Source organism: Heterocephalus glaber, unplaced genomic scaffold (genome assembly GCF_053883595.1).
Source record: "Heterocephalus glaber isolate CG9 unplaced genomic scaffold, H.glaber_assembly_v1.0 deba00000738, whole genome shotgun sequence".
Lineage (NCBI taxonomy): Eukaryota > Metazoa > Chordata > Mammalia > Rodentia > Bathyergidae > Heterocephalus > Heterocephalus glaber.
In genome coordinates, this window is record NW_028258161.1 from 12,391,689 (window position 1) to 12,404,645 (window position 12,957).

The window sequence follows — 12,957 nt, forward strand, 5'->3', positions numbered from 1 at the left end:
GGTAGAAACCTGACATGGGTGAGGGTTTTGTTCTTTTTTTTATTTTGAGATGGTCTACTATGTGAAGTATTGTTTTGTCCAGCTAATTTTAGACATTGGCATATCCAGCCCTCGCCTGTAGTCCCCTCTCACCTGGATGTCAGCATCAGACTAGTGAACAAAACAAAAAGTTCCAATGGTGTCATTACCATCAATGAAAGGGCTGGTTTACTGGAGAATCTAAAAGATAAACCATATTTTTCTCATATTCACCTACGTACTGAAATGATCTCGATTTAAGGGTTCTGCACTTGTTTTGGTGGCATTTAGGGAGGAGGCTAAGCATTTGGATTGTTTCCAGGGTTTTTCTTCATATATTTTTGTCTACACAATTAAAATTATAGTCTGGCTGTACAGTGGAATATACAGTACAGCTATTGTGAAGAATATAGAAGTATCAATACAGAAAGCTCTCCAGCATATATCAAGCGAACCAAAGCTATGGGTAAAATTCCATGACCTGCTGTACTGCTGTGTTGGGTGGATCATATGTATACATTGATATATACATAAATTTGGAAAATATATATATTCATAACAAGCTACCTATGAGGACTGGGACTTTTCATACTGTTTTAGTGTTTCATCCACAAGTGTAGGTAATTCTTTATATATTTGTGTGTATATATATAATTTGTATATATTTCATAAACTATATCCTAAAATTTAGTGTTGATTGGGTTGGATGAGAATAATAATTTTATGGTATCACATACCTTTCTGAGTGTCTGGGTGTTAACTAAAGTTTATTTTGTGTAGCTGTTTTACTAAACATTTTACTCACATCTGTCTTAAATCTCTGGCCAACTTTGTAGATTCTAGTTTTACTAGCAAAATCCAGTTTAGCAGACTCAAGTTTCTTGCCAGGAGTCACAAACTATTTCAGTATTCAGTTGAGTTCTCGTCCAGACAGTCTGAGTCCACACACAGCATGTACCTTTAGTTCCTGTACACACTCTACTACTGACTAGAAAGGGCTCTGGGAATTCCTAAGAATGATTGTCACTAGCTGGGTGTGGAGGCACACACCTGTGATACCAGGGCTGAAGGAGGCTGAGGCAGAAGGATTTCAAGTTTGAGTCCCACCTGGGCAACTTAGCTAGACCCTGTCTCAGAAATAAAATGGGCTGGGGATGTAGCTCAATGGTAAAGCACCATAGATTTGATTCTGCCCCCCCAGGTTTGAGTCTGTCAGTTTCATAAAATAAAAATGAAGATAATAATCTCTTTGTTTGAAAGACCCCTTCCAAATTTACAAAGCACTATGTGAATAGGAGATTTGAGTCAATAAAATGTATTTTTACCCAGAGCCTTCTTTATTCACATAATAAATTCAGGTGCTTTAACTTTCTTCAGGTAGCATCTGTAAAATACAAGCTTTAACAGTTTTAGTTTAACTATTTTGAATATATTTGTATGACTCAATTTTGATGTAGTACCTTTGAAGAAAGGTGTAAAAATTTGAGGAAATATTCAGTGTTTCTAACAAAATCTCATTTCTATTTAAAGTTACATACATACATATAAATATATATTGAGGTCTTGCTGTGTAGCCCAGGCAGGCCTCCAACTTACAGCGATCCTCTTCCTTCATAGCCTGCCAGTCCTGGGATTACAGGCATGTGCCACCTCACCCGGCTTAAAATATTTTTATTACTAATTGTATTGTTAACAGGATGTTTTCAAGACTTGCTATTAAAATCCATTTTAAACAAATGAGCAAATTCCTGTTTGTAAGGATATATATTCTGTATGCTTCTTTTTCAATAAACTTACATATTTTCCGTTCTCTATAGGAACATCATCTTCAGCGGGCTATTTCAGCACAGCAGGTATATGGAGAGAAGAGGGATAATATGGTTATACCAGTCCCGGAGGCAGAAAGTAATATTGCTTACTATGAATCTATATATCCTGGGGAATTTAAGATGCCAAAGCAGCTCATTCACATACAGCGTAAGTAATTGTTCTTTTAATGATTGTATTTTCTATATTTATCTTTATGTAATTTGATACCTTTTTCATTCATCAACATCAGCTTGAAAGTTATTAGAGCCCATTTTTTACTTTTTAAAATTTTTCAATATTTATAGCCCTACTAATGTGTCTAGATCATTTTCCACTTTTAGGATGATTTTTAAGATGTCTTTTATTGATTCTTGGCAAAGAAGCACTTAAGATAGATTTTTAATTTGATTCCAGCATAGGATCTTGTGCTACTTTAGACAAGATAAAGAATATGCCTCAGAATAGTTTCCTTCCTGTTTAGAATTAATAATTAAAGAATGTCTTGGCAGCCTATATAGTGATACACATGCAATCCCAGCATTTGGAGAAGCTGAGGCAGGAAAAAAGTGCTAGAGATGTAGCTCAATCTTTGTCACAACTATTTTTCTCTGCTGTTGTAGGGCAAAAGCAGCTATAGAGAATATATAAACAAATGGACCTAGCTGTGTTTCAGTAAAATTTTATTGATAAAAACATGATAGGCCAGAGTTGGCCCATGGGTCATAGTTTGCCAACCCCCACTCTGTGTTTCTACTAACAGTGAGATGCTAGTTTTAACAGTTTTAGTGTTCTAATTGGGAACTTGTTTCACTTGATAGTAGATAGGTGCTTGATTACACATGATCTTTTTTTTTTTTTTTAAGGCAGGGTGTCAACTATGTAGCCCAGGCTGGCCTTGAACTCACTGTGTGTTCCAAGCTGGCCTCTAACCCTCGAACTTGGGGTGATCCTCCTGCTTCAGCCACCCAAGTGCTGGGATTACAAGTGTGTGCCACCACGCCTGGCAGACATGTTCCTTTGATAGCTACCATATTTGGTGATGAACAGCTGAAGGCTGTAGACTTACTATATATATACTACTATATATACTACTATATATATACACTACTATTACCTTTCATTCCCCCAGTCCTCAAGTAGGTAATAACTTGAAAACAAATAGTCCTCAAGTAGGTAATAACTTGAAAACAAATAGTAAAATTCCCATAGCTTTCATTGTTGTCCTGTGGGCATTACGATCAAGGGGCTTTTCCAGATTTAGATCACTTTTGATAATATGGCCATTTTAACAATATGATTTCTATTGATCCAAGATCAAGAGATGTCTTTTGGTTTTCTTTCGTTTTTTTCTTAAGAATTCTGTAATTTTCATTATAGTAGCATTTCTCCTTCTTGGTTAGGTTGATTTCTAGGTACTTAATTATTTTTAAGCTATTGTGAATGGAACTGTTTTCCTGATTTCTCCCTTCATGGGTTTATTGTTGGTATACATGAACACAGTTGGTTTTTGTATCCTGACCAGCTTATTATCTTACAAATGAAGCTTTTAGGTTAAAGCCAGATTGGGGGAAAAAGTACATCAATCAGTTTACATTACCATTACTGTCAGAAGAAAATTTGCGTTTCTTTTAAGACATAGCCTACTACAATAAACATTTTACTACTAACTGTAGTGAGTTAGATGTCTGGAAAGTCAAAAGGTAGTATATTGAAAAAGGAATTGACCCTGCTGACATTGTAGTCAAATAATAATGAACTGGCAGCAGAGTTATAGTTCATTTGGGAGGAAAAACTTTTAAGTCACTACAAATTTGACGTATCTAGTCTTTAGGAAGTTGTATACATTTTAGAGTATTAGTAAAGACAATGCAGCTAAATTTGTGACATAGATTCATAGGAGGTTGCAAAAACAATTGAACAGAGGTATTCACACTTCCTCCAACCTCTTCCAGCCTTAACCTCAAGCACAACTATAATACCATTTCACAACCAAGAAACTGACATTGGGCTACACAGTCCATGAAGTTTATTCAGATTTCAATAGTTATACTAGTACATGTGTGTTTGCATTTCTATGCATGATTTTCATATGTGTAGCTGCTTATGACTACCACAAAGAAGATACTCAGCTGTACCATCACCTGAAGACTCCCTCTTGCCATTCCTTTATAGCCACGTCCATCTTTTTCCCCCATCCCTAACAACTTGCAAACACTAACCTATTCTCCATCCGTAGTTATATTGTTTCACAGTGTTACATGAATGAAATCGTGTAGTATGTATCCTTTCCAGATTAGCTGTTTTTTCTCAATTTAATGTCCTTGAAGTTCTTATTATGTATATCAATGATATTTTCCTTTTTGTTGCTATGTAGTAGTCTATGATGTGTATGTACCAGTTTTTGGAAGACATTTGGGTAGCTTCTAGTTTTAGATGGTTAAAAACAGAAATAAAGATTCATATACAAGTTATGTGAACATTAGTTTTTATTTCTCTGGCATCAGTATGCATGAGTGTACTTGCTGAGTCATTCATTTATAATTTGGACAGTAACTGCCACACTATTTGCTGATTAGATGGGTCATGTTATCACCAGCTGTGTATGTGTAATCCAGTTTCTCCATATCCTCTGCATTTGGAGTTAATAGTTTTTCATAGTCTTTAGTAAAATGATCATGCATATCTTTTGCACATTTTCTTTTTTGTTTGTTTTGGGGTTTTTTGCACATTTTCTAATGTATTTGTTTTACTGTTGAGTTTTGAGGGCATACAGTCGTGTGTGTGTGTGTGTGTGTATTCTAAGAAACATTTGGAAATATTTTTTATGAAAAAATAAAACATCTTCATAGCCAAGTAAGAGAATAACAATAGTTATTACACTCTGTATCATTACCTTCAAAGTAGTTACACAGTACAAAACATAAACCAAAAAGATTCTTACATAAAGGAAATGTAATACAAATTTTCTTTTCTTTTTTTTTTTTTTTTACAAATTTTATTTTCAGTGAACTAAGATAAACTTAGTATAAATGAAAGAAATTAGCATATATTTTGAAATAGTTCTAAAACAATGGACTACGCAGTTTAGGGAAGTATTTGAACCTCTCTAGCATTTGTAGATTCTATTGAGAATTTTATGTTAGACAATCATCCTGTAGTTTGCAAATCCAGGTTTTTAAAAAAAATCAGGATGCCTTTAATTTCTTTTTCTTGTCTTATGATAGAGGATGGAACATTAGTACTATGTTAAAATAAGAGGAACAAGAAGCTCAAACACTTTTGCCTTGTTTCTAATCTTAGAGAAGAATTCAGTTTTTTTATTATTAAATATGCTGTTAGCTGTAGATTTTAGGATGTTTCTTCTCATGAGATTTTAAAAGTTTTACTCTAGTCCTAATGTACTGAGAATTTTTATCATGAATAGGTGTTGAATTTTGTTGAGCTCATTCTGCAACAGTTGATACCCTATACTTTTTTCTTCTTCAATCTGTTAATATGGTAGGTTACAGTAACTGATTTCCAGATACTGAACTAGCTTTGTATACCTGAAATATATCTCACTTGGCTAGGAGATATATTATTATTATTATCATTATTATTTTTTAAAGTGTTGAACAGAATTTTAAGATCTCATAAAAAGTTAGTAACATCTCTCATGATCATCTGTCATGTCTGGTTTGGGGTATCAGTAATACGGTGTCGTAAAATAAGTGGGAAAGTGTTCCCTCTTCTCTTTTTCACAAGAAATTATGTAAAATTGATTAAAATTGGTATTGGCTTTTAATGTACTAAAAATAACTGAGAAAAAACTAACAATAGTGTAAATTTTCAAAGATAAAATTGGATCTTGACTGCGAGATGATCCAGTAAGTTACTTATGAAAGTACATCGCCTTGAATTCTTTAGGAACGCTCGCTGTAGTTACATATATTTGTGTGTAATTCTTTAGGAGCCATGTATATTTATAGCGTATATATTTCTTCAGGAATTTTATAAACACACGAATGATTGAGTGACTAAATGAATGAGAACTTTATACATACATGAATGAACAAACGAACAAATGAACTGGCTCATTTCAATTCCCGTAATTTCTAGTTTAAAATTTCTAATGTTGAGAGTGCGTCTCTGAGAGGAAAACAGACCTTTTCCTACTACTAGCAAGAGCAGCCTGGACGGGTTGGAGAGGACTGCTCTCCCTCAAACCTGTAGCCTTATCGTTCCTGGCCACGCCCCGGGAGACCGGACCGGTGCCTGACGCTCCGCCAGGAAAAAGAGGCGACGCAGGTGATGGCGGAGACCGGTGAGGGAAGCGAGAAGTCGCCCCAGCCGTCGGAGGAGGCGCCCAAGTCGATGGGGCTCCCGATCGCGCAGAGTCCGAGGTCGGGCAACAGGAGCCGCCGCCTTCCATTGGGGGGGCTAGACGCAGCCGCAGAGTTGGTGGCCACCGACTGCAAAACTGGCGCTCCGAATGGGGAGGAGGTCCTGGAAACCTGGGGCGCAGAGCTCCGCGTCTGAGGTGCCGGGAAAGGGAAAGGCAAGGCGAGGAAGCAAAGGCTGAAAAGTGCGCCATCACCTCTGTAGCGGTGGAAGAAGAGGTGGGGTCTGAACTGGTGATGGCGCAAGGCGTGGAGGAGGAGGCTGTGGAGGCGGCAGTGGAGAAGGAAGCCCCAGTAGGTGAGGAAATGGAAGTGGCGGAGGAAGATAGAGGGACAGGGGAGGTGTAGGGGGCAAGGCCCTGGCCCCTAAATATGAATCTGCGCATGGATCCTCTGGAAGCCATCCAGCTGGAACTGGACACTGAATGCTCAGGCGGCAGGGCCTTCCGACAGCTGGAGCAGAAGTTCGGACGGATGCGTCGACATTACCTGGAGCAAAGGAACTACATCATTCAGAGTATCCTGGGCTTCTGGATGACCGCCTTTAGGAACCGCCCCCAGCTGTCTCACATGGATAGGGGCCAAGATGCAGACATGTTAAGGTACGTAACTAATTTGGAGGTGAGGGAACTCCGACATCCTAGAACGGGCTGCAAATTCAAGTTCTTCTGTAGAAGAAATCCGTACTTCAAAAACAAGGTGATCGCCAAGGAGTATGAGGTCAGATCCTCCGGGCGAGTGGTGTCTCCCTCCACTCCAATCACATGGCGTAGGGGACGTGAACCCCAGACCTTCATTCGCAGAAACCAAGACCTCATCTGCAGCTTTTTTACCTGGTTTTCAGACCACAGTCTTCCAGAGTCTGGCAGAATTGCGGAGATTATCAAAGAGGATCTGTGGCCAAATCCACTGCAATACTACCTGCTGCATGAAGGAGTCCGCAGAGCCAGGCGTCGACCTATTTTAATACGAGAGCCGGTCGAGATCCCCAGGCCCTTTGGTTTCCAATCCGGTTAGCTTCTACTTTAGGGAATACTCCTGCACAAATGCCCCTACCGCCTCCTGCTGGATTTAAGCTTAGGCAAAAGCAATGGTATGCTTTTTTTTTTTTTTTTTTTTTTGGTTGAACTCTGTATCCTCTCTCTTCTGGATATTCAGCTCTTTCAACTTCAAGATTGAGACTGTTATGGACATACTTCTTAACTAATACTTGGCTTCCATGCTCTTCTGTGTTAATATCCGATGCTGCATGACAATAGTTCACACTACTTCTAAGACAAGCCAGTGATGATGTAGGTTGCATTACCTTTACACTGCGTAGACCCTGTTTTTCTGAGAGCCTCTGATTTTACTGCCACTTGGATTTCTAGCTTTCTGTCCAGGAGGCCATTCTGCTCCTCCTGCTCTGCATCCAGCAGTTTAGGAGCTCGGTACTGGGCATTAATGATGTCAAGGGAGAGTAACAGTGAACCAGTTTTTCTGTGATTTACGCTACTTCATAACTTTTCCCGTACCACTTGTTACCTTCTAATGTTGCCTGCTATTTGCGATGTCAACTCCTTTGAGTGTTGCCAACAACTCTGTCGCCCATATTAACGTTTTCCTCCTATTATAAAGAAAAAACTTTAAAAAAAATAGTTTAGAAACATCGGAAAAAGTAGGCTTTTTTGTTTTGGCTCTTATTTCCAGAGTAGAGAGGTTACCATAAGTCAATAGACTTAGAGATCTGATTTTCCTCTCTCCTTCCTTCACAACTCCTCATGCTCTAACAAATGTAGAGGGCTTAAAGGGAGGCATATTTAGTTGGAAAGAAGGGCAGATTACTTTACAATCAATAGAAGAGACTATGATGGGTGCTCTTAAGTAGGGGAAACTGAACAAAAAGAGGCAGAAATGAGCCAGGTAAAAATTGGGTTGAGAATGAAGACTGGGCTGACAGAGCTGGCAGTCTTATTCTATCAGTGGTAATGGGAGGAGATATTTTCTCAGGTTTGAAATAGAAAAATTGCAGGAATTTTGGAGTGTTAAATATGTTGCTTAGGAAAGGGTTCTTTAAAGAAACAGTGCAATTTTGAATGCTTTTCTTGTTTATGTGAATTGACAAACATGGAAGATTATTCTGTTGTTATTTCATTAATACTTGTTATTTTCTGTTAATGCTGGAAAAATTCAACTATAGCTTTTTTTTGCTTTTTTTTTTTAGCTTTCACTTGGGAACATTTGGAAATAATTGTACTTTCCTGTACAGTATTGAGACTTAAGTGAATATTCTTAAAGAGTTTTCAGGTTCTCTTTTCTGTTAAGCTGTATTTGTAGCAACATAGTTTGGATGACGTGGTCTTTATCAGACTTGTGAAGTTATTGTCTTCATGGAAAAATAATTCACAAAAAATACGTGGCTTGATTGATTTTCTTGATAATTTGTTCTGGTAACAACTTAGTGGATGTGTCTCTTTTCTTTAATTGCATTAAGTACCTGTGAGATTACTATGTTAAATTAGAAATGTACTATTGGCATATTTGTCTTTTTTTTATATTTATGATGGTAGAATAAAAGCATAAAAAAAATAAAATTTCTAATGTTATACAAATGTTTACTTGGAGTTTTTAAATTAATGATTAGTATTCCCTGAAAAGACATGATCAATTATGTTTTGAGAATTTGCTTATTATATTCCCCTCTCCATCCCTAGAGCCATAATTCATATTACTGTTTGTAGGCTCTGCTTGTCATATATTAAATATTTAAATTATTTTAACCCATTTTCCAAACTTATTCATTAAATGTTATCTATTAACATTTCATCAAACATTAGCTTGGAAAATTCTATCACTATTCCTGTCTTCACCTGGCTTAGGAAAGAAATCAAAATTTCTCCCAGATCTCTTCAGGGAAAAAAAGCCCTTTTACAGCCACCGTCCCCTTTAATTCCAGATTTAGGTCCCTTCTGATCTATTTCACTGAGTGCTGTTTATTATCTAGAGAGCCAAAGGATCTTAATATTGTTTCTCTTTTGAATGATAGTCTGCAGGGCTTCTAGATTATGACTAGGATTTTTCCTTCTTGGGATAAAACACTTCTGCCCTGGATAGTCAGGAACAATTCTTTTCTTTCTCTTCAATCCTTGCACTTGGGTTTCAAGGAAACCTTTTTCAAAGGACAGTCGAGGATGTATGTTTTTATGTGCATATATGTGGATGGGTAGATACATGGGTTTTCATACGCGTGTATGTGTATGGATGGATAGAGATAGCTTGATAGGTAGGTTTTTTAACTTCTGTCTTCTGAAGGGTCAAAAAAGCAAGTATATTTAGTCAAGAGCTGAATGATACAACATGGAAAGCTTGGAGTTCAAAAATCATTTTTACGATTAGGATCAAGATGGAACTATGTAAGAATCAACAGTGTGTGCTATATATATTTTATAATCCATCTCCCTTTAGGGAGATAGACTGACAAGGTCAGTCTAGGATTAGGGTTACTTTTAGTAGTTGTCTTTTTAATATCCTTTAGTCTGGAACATTTCTAATGCCTTTGCCTTTTACAATAAAAGACTAGCTGGGTCTAATTTTAATTGACAACTTAATTAGAAGAGGTGATTGTTTTGTTTTTTATGTTGTTGTTGTGGACTCTTTTCTACTTTGAACATATTCAGTAATAGGACCCAAAAGTCTGAAGCAAAACTCCTATTTGGGGGACTGTGATAAATACTGTTATATCTTTTTCAGCCCTGGTGGAGCTGAGAGTTGGAAGCCACAGGTTCATCTGATGCTAAATTATAAAGATCGTTGGCTGCAGTTCTTCGGTCAGATGAAATCCGAAGCAGGTTTTTAGATGTTAGCATTGTTCTAGGGTTTTAATATTCTATATCTGAACAAATACCCTGTTATGTAAGATTTTAGATGTGTTTGTACAGACAGAATGAAACTCCTCTTGCAGTGACTAGTGGACTTTGTTAGATCCTTATTAACTTTAGTGGGAAAGATATTGAGCTTCTTGATTCATACAACAAAAATCTTCTTTTCCAGTCTTGAGTCAAGTCCCTCATAGGTTGGATCTGGTATGTATCATTGGTGATGCCATGTATACCAGAAGTATAAGTGTATTTTGATGGAAGAGTAAAGGATAACATAAGTAACTTACTAAGGTTGTTCCATTTTTATGACTAATCTTTTGTGATTGTGATTTGACATATGATCTAAATAAAAATAAATTTCATAGTGAAGAATGTCAAAGTGTACTATATAAGTGAATTCCTAAAAATATATAAAATAGAAGCTTAAGAAAGGAGAACATTGATTGTCCCTATTGGTTTAGCTTTCCGGATTATGTGTATCAGCTCTAATAGAACTTTCTGTAATAATGGAAATATTCTGTAATCTGTGCTATCTGGCACAGTATTATCCACATGTACATATTTAGCATTTGAAATGTAGCTAATGTGACTGAGAGAGTGAATTTTTATTTCGTTTTATTTTGGTGGTGGTAGGGATTAAGTCTAGGCAGGGCTTTTGCAATGATTACATCCCCAGCCCTTTTTCCCTTTTTGTTTTGAGACTTGGGGTCTTCCTAGGTGGCTAAATTTGACCTGCCTCAGCTTCCCAGAGTGCTGAAATTATAGGCATGCCACCACCACATTCAGTTGAGAGACTGAATTTTAAATTTTTATTTAATGCAATTTAATTAGCCACATATGGCAAGTTGTACTGCATTAGACAACACAGATATGGATTAATTTCGTTAGGAACAAAAACAAGCAAGTGTTTTAATCTAATAGATTTGATCCAGTTTAGAATCTCCAAAAGCCTGTTCGTGTAGCAATGACATACAAAATGAAATCATGAAAAATCATTGGAGGGCTTCTTGTTGCAAGTAATACAGGTAGAGATGCTAACGTCTAGAGATTTTTATAAGGTCTGAATGTTCATTTGTTTTAATTAGGAATGTTATGGAATTGCTACAGGTCAAAATGGAAAATAAAACAATGAAATAATACATTTAATTCTACAAATATTTATTGGATTCTTCCTCTAGGGCATTTACTACATTAAGCTTGGCAATTATTTGCAGCCAGTTTCCTGTCACACCTGTTACAGACTTCACTAATAAGTGACTGGTTGGTTGGTTGGTTGGTTGGTTGGTTTTTTCCATTTTTTTCCCCCCACCTAAGTAACCATGGATAACATTAGAATAATTTTCAGTTGAGTACAGCAAGCAGAGGTGACAGAGAGAGGAAACATGTCACCCTTTCTTCACTTGGAGATGCAGAGATAGCTAAGACATAGGCCTCCCCTCAAGGATATCAGTCACATTTTAGGAGACAGACATTCTTAACAAGTAAATTATGAAGTATCTGCAGAAAATATTATGAAGAAAGGGAGTGATCTAGAACAGGGTTTTTTAACCTTTGTGCTACAGAGTTTAGGTATCATGTTTGAATTGCATGTTATTTATGCAAAAGCTGATTGTTTACACACCACATTTTGTGGGGAGAGGGTTCATAGTTATTAAAAAAGGAAAATTGGTTAGGAGACATTTACTAGGTGAGGGACAGTCAAGAAAGGATTCCAGAGAAGATATTTGCTGATTGGATGGGAGGTAGAAAATAGCTAGTGTAAAGACCTGAAGTCATGAAATAACATGCTATGTGATATAATACGAAATTTGATGTTACTGGATCATATAATACTTAACAACACAGAGAGACTAGATACGAAAGACTTCATATCATAGGCGTTTTCTTGCCAGGTTTAGTAGAAAGAATTAAGCCAAGGGAAAGGTAGGAGACAAGTTCTGATACCAAGCTATTTGATATTTTGCTTTTTAAATCAATATGAACATAGCTTAATTTGATAAATAATTGAATGGCATTAGAAAATAGAGTATAGAACAGTGGCTCTTGACAGATTTAAGAAGTAAGCCTCACATTCCCATTACTGTGATAGTGAAACAAATCCTCAGGGGGAAACAAATCTTGCCAGGAATCCGCTCACTGAGCAACAGCTATTGTGAAGTTGCTGGTACATGAGTTTTGAGCGGCAAATGTGGCACTTCAGCACGTTCACATGGTCCAGCCTGTACATTGGTTGGTTAGCCTCCTTATGTTCTTTGTAATGTGCTTCTACTTTGTTTGCCTTTAGGGTCCCCTCTGATGTCTTTTATTAGTTTTATTTATATTCATAGTAAAGATAGTCTTTCTTTTTTTTGGTACCAGAGATTGAACTCCGGACCTTGCGCTTGCAAGGCAGGCGCCGGAACCACTGAGCCAAATCTCTGGCCCAAGAGATAGTCTTTCTTTTTTTTTTTTGGTACCAGGGATCAAACTTGGGTCCTTGCGCTTGCAAGGCAGGTGACAGAACCACTGAGCTAAATCTCCAGCGATAGTCTTTCTTTTAACTTTAAATGTGGGAGACATAGCTGTAAGCTTAGATTGTGACTGAAAACAAAATCCAAAAATCTTTCTTTAGAAAGGTCTTGCTTTTATTCAGACATCCGTGAGAGGTTTTTTTTTTTTGCTTTTCTTTTTTTTTTTTTTTTAAATCAGTTGAATTCACACAGTAAATGATTGCTTATGGTTTCTTCTGTCAGCTTTTAGTTTGGATGCTGAACAGCCTGATTATGATTTGGATTCTGAAGATGAAGTATTTGTGAATAAATTGAAAAAGAAAATGGACATCTGTCCATTGCAATTTGAGGAGATGATTGATCGTCTGGAAAAAGGCAGTGGTCAGCAGGTACAACTTCTGTATC

General features: G+C 36.9%; 1 protein-coding gene and 1 pseudogene across 4 annotated transcripts in view; both read left to right on the forward strand.

The window, feature by feature from the left end:
* Positions 1-12,957, forward strand: part of Epc1 (enhancer of polycomb 1) — a 97,042-nt gene that overhangs the window by 64,716 nt on the left and 19,369 nt on the right. For all 3 annotated transcript variants that reach the window (XM_087206992.1, XM_087206990.1, XM_087206991.1), the window contains exons 2-3: positions 1,836-1,995; positions 12,796-12,941. In XM_087206992.1, the coding sequence (XP_087063118.1) occupies positions 1,836-1,995; positions 12,796-12,941 (306 nt within the window). The remainder of the gene's footprint in view (positions 1-1,835; positions 1,996-12,795; positions 12,942-12,957) is intronic.
* LOC110345265 (testis-specific Y-encoded-like protein 1) lies at positions 1,839-12,844 on the forward strand (annotated as a pseudogene). The gene is made up of 2 exons (XR_015449562.1): positions 1,839-1,995; positions 2,691-12,844. The product of XR_015449562.1 is annotated as a testis-specific Y-encoded-like protein 1 (transcript).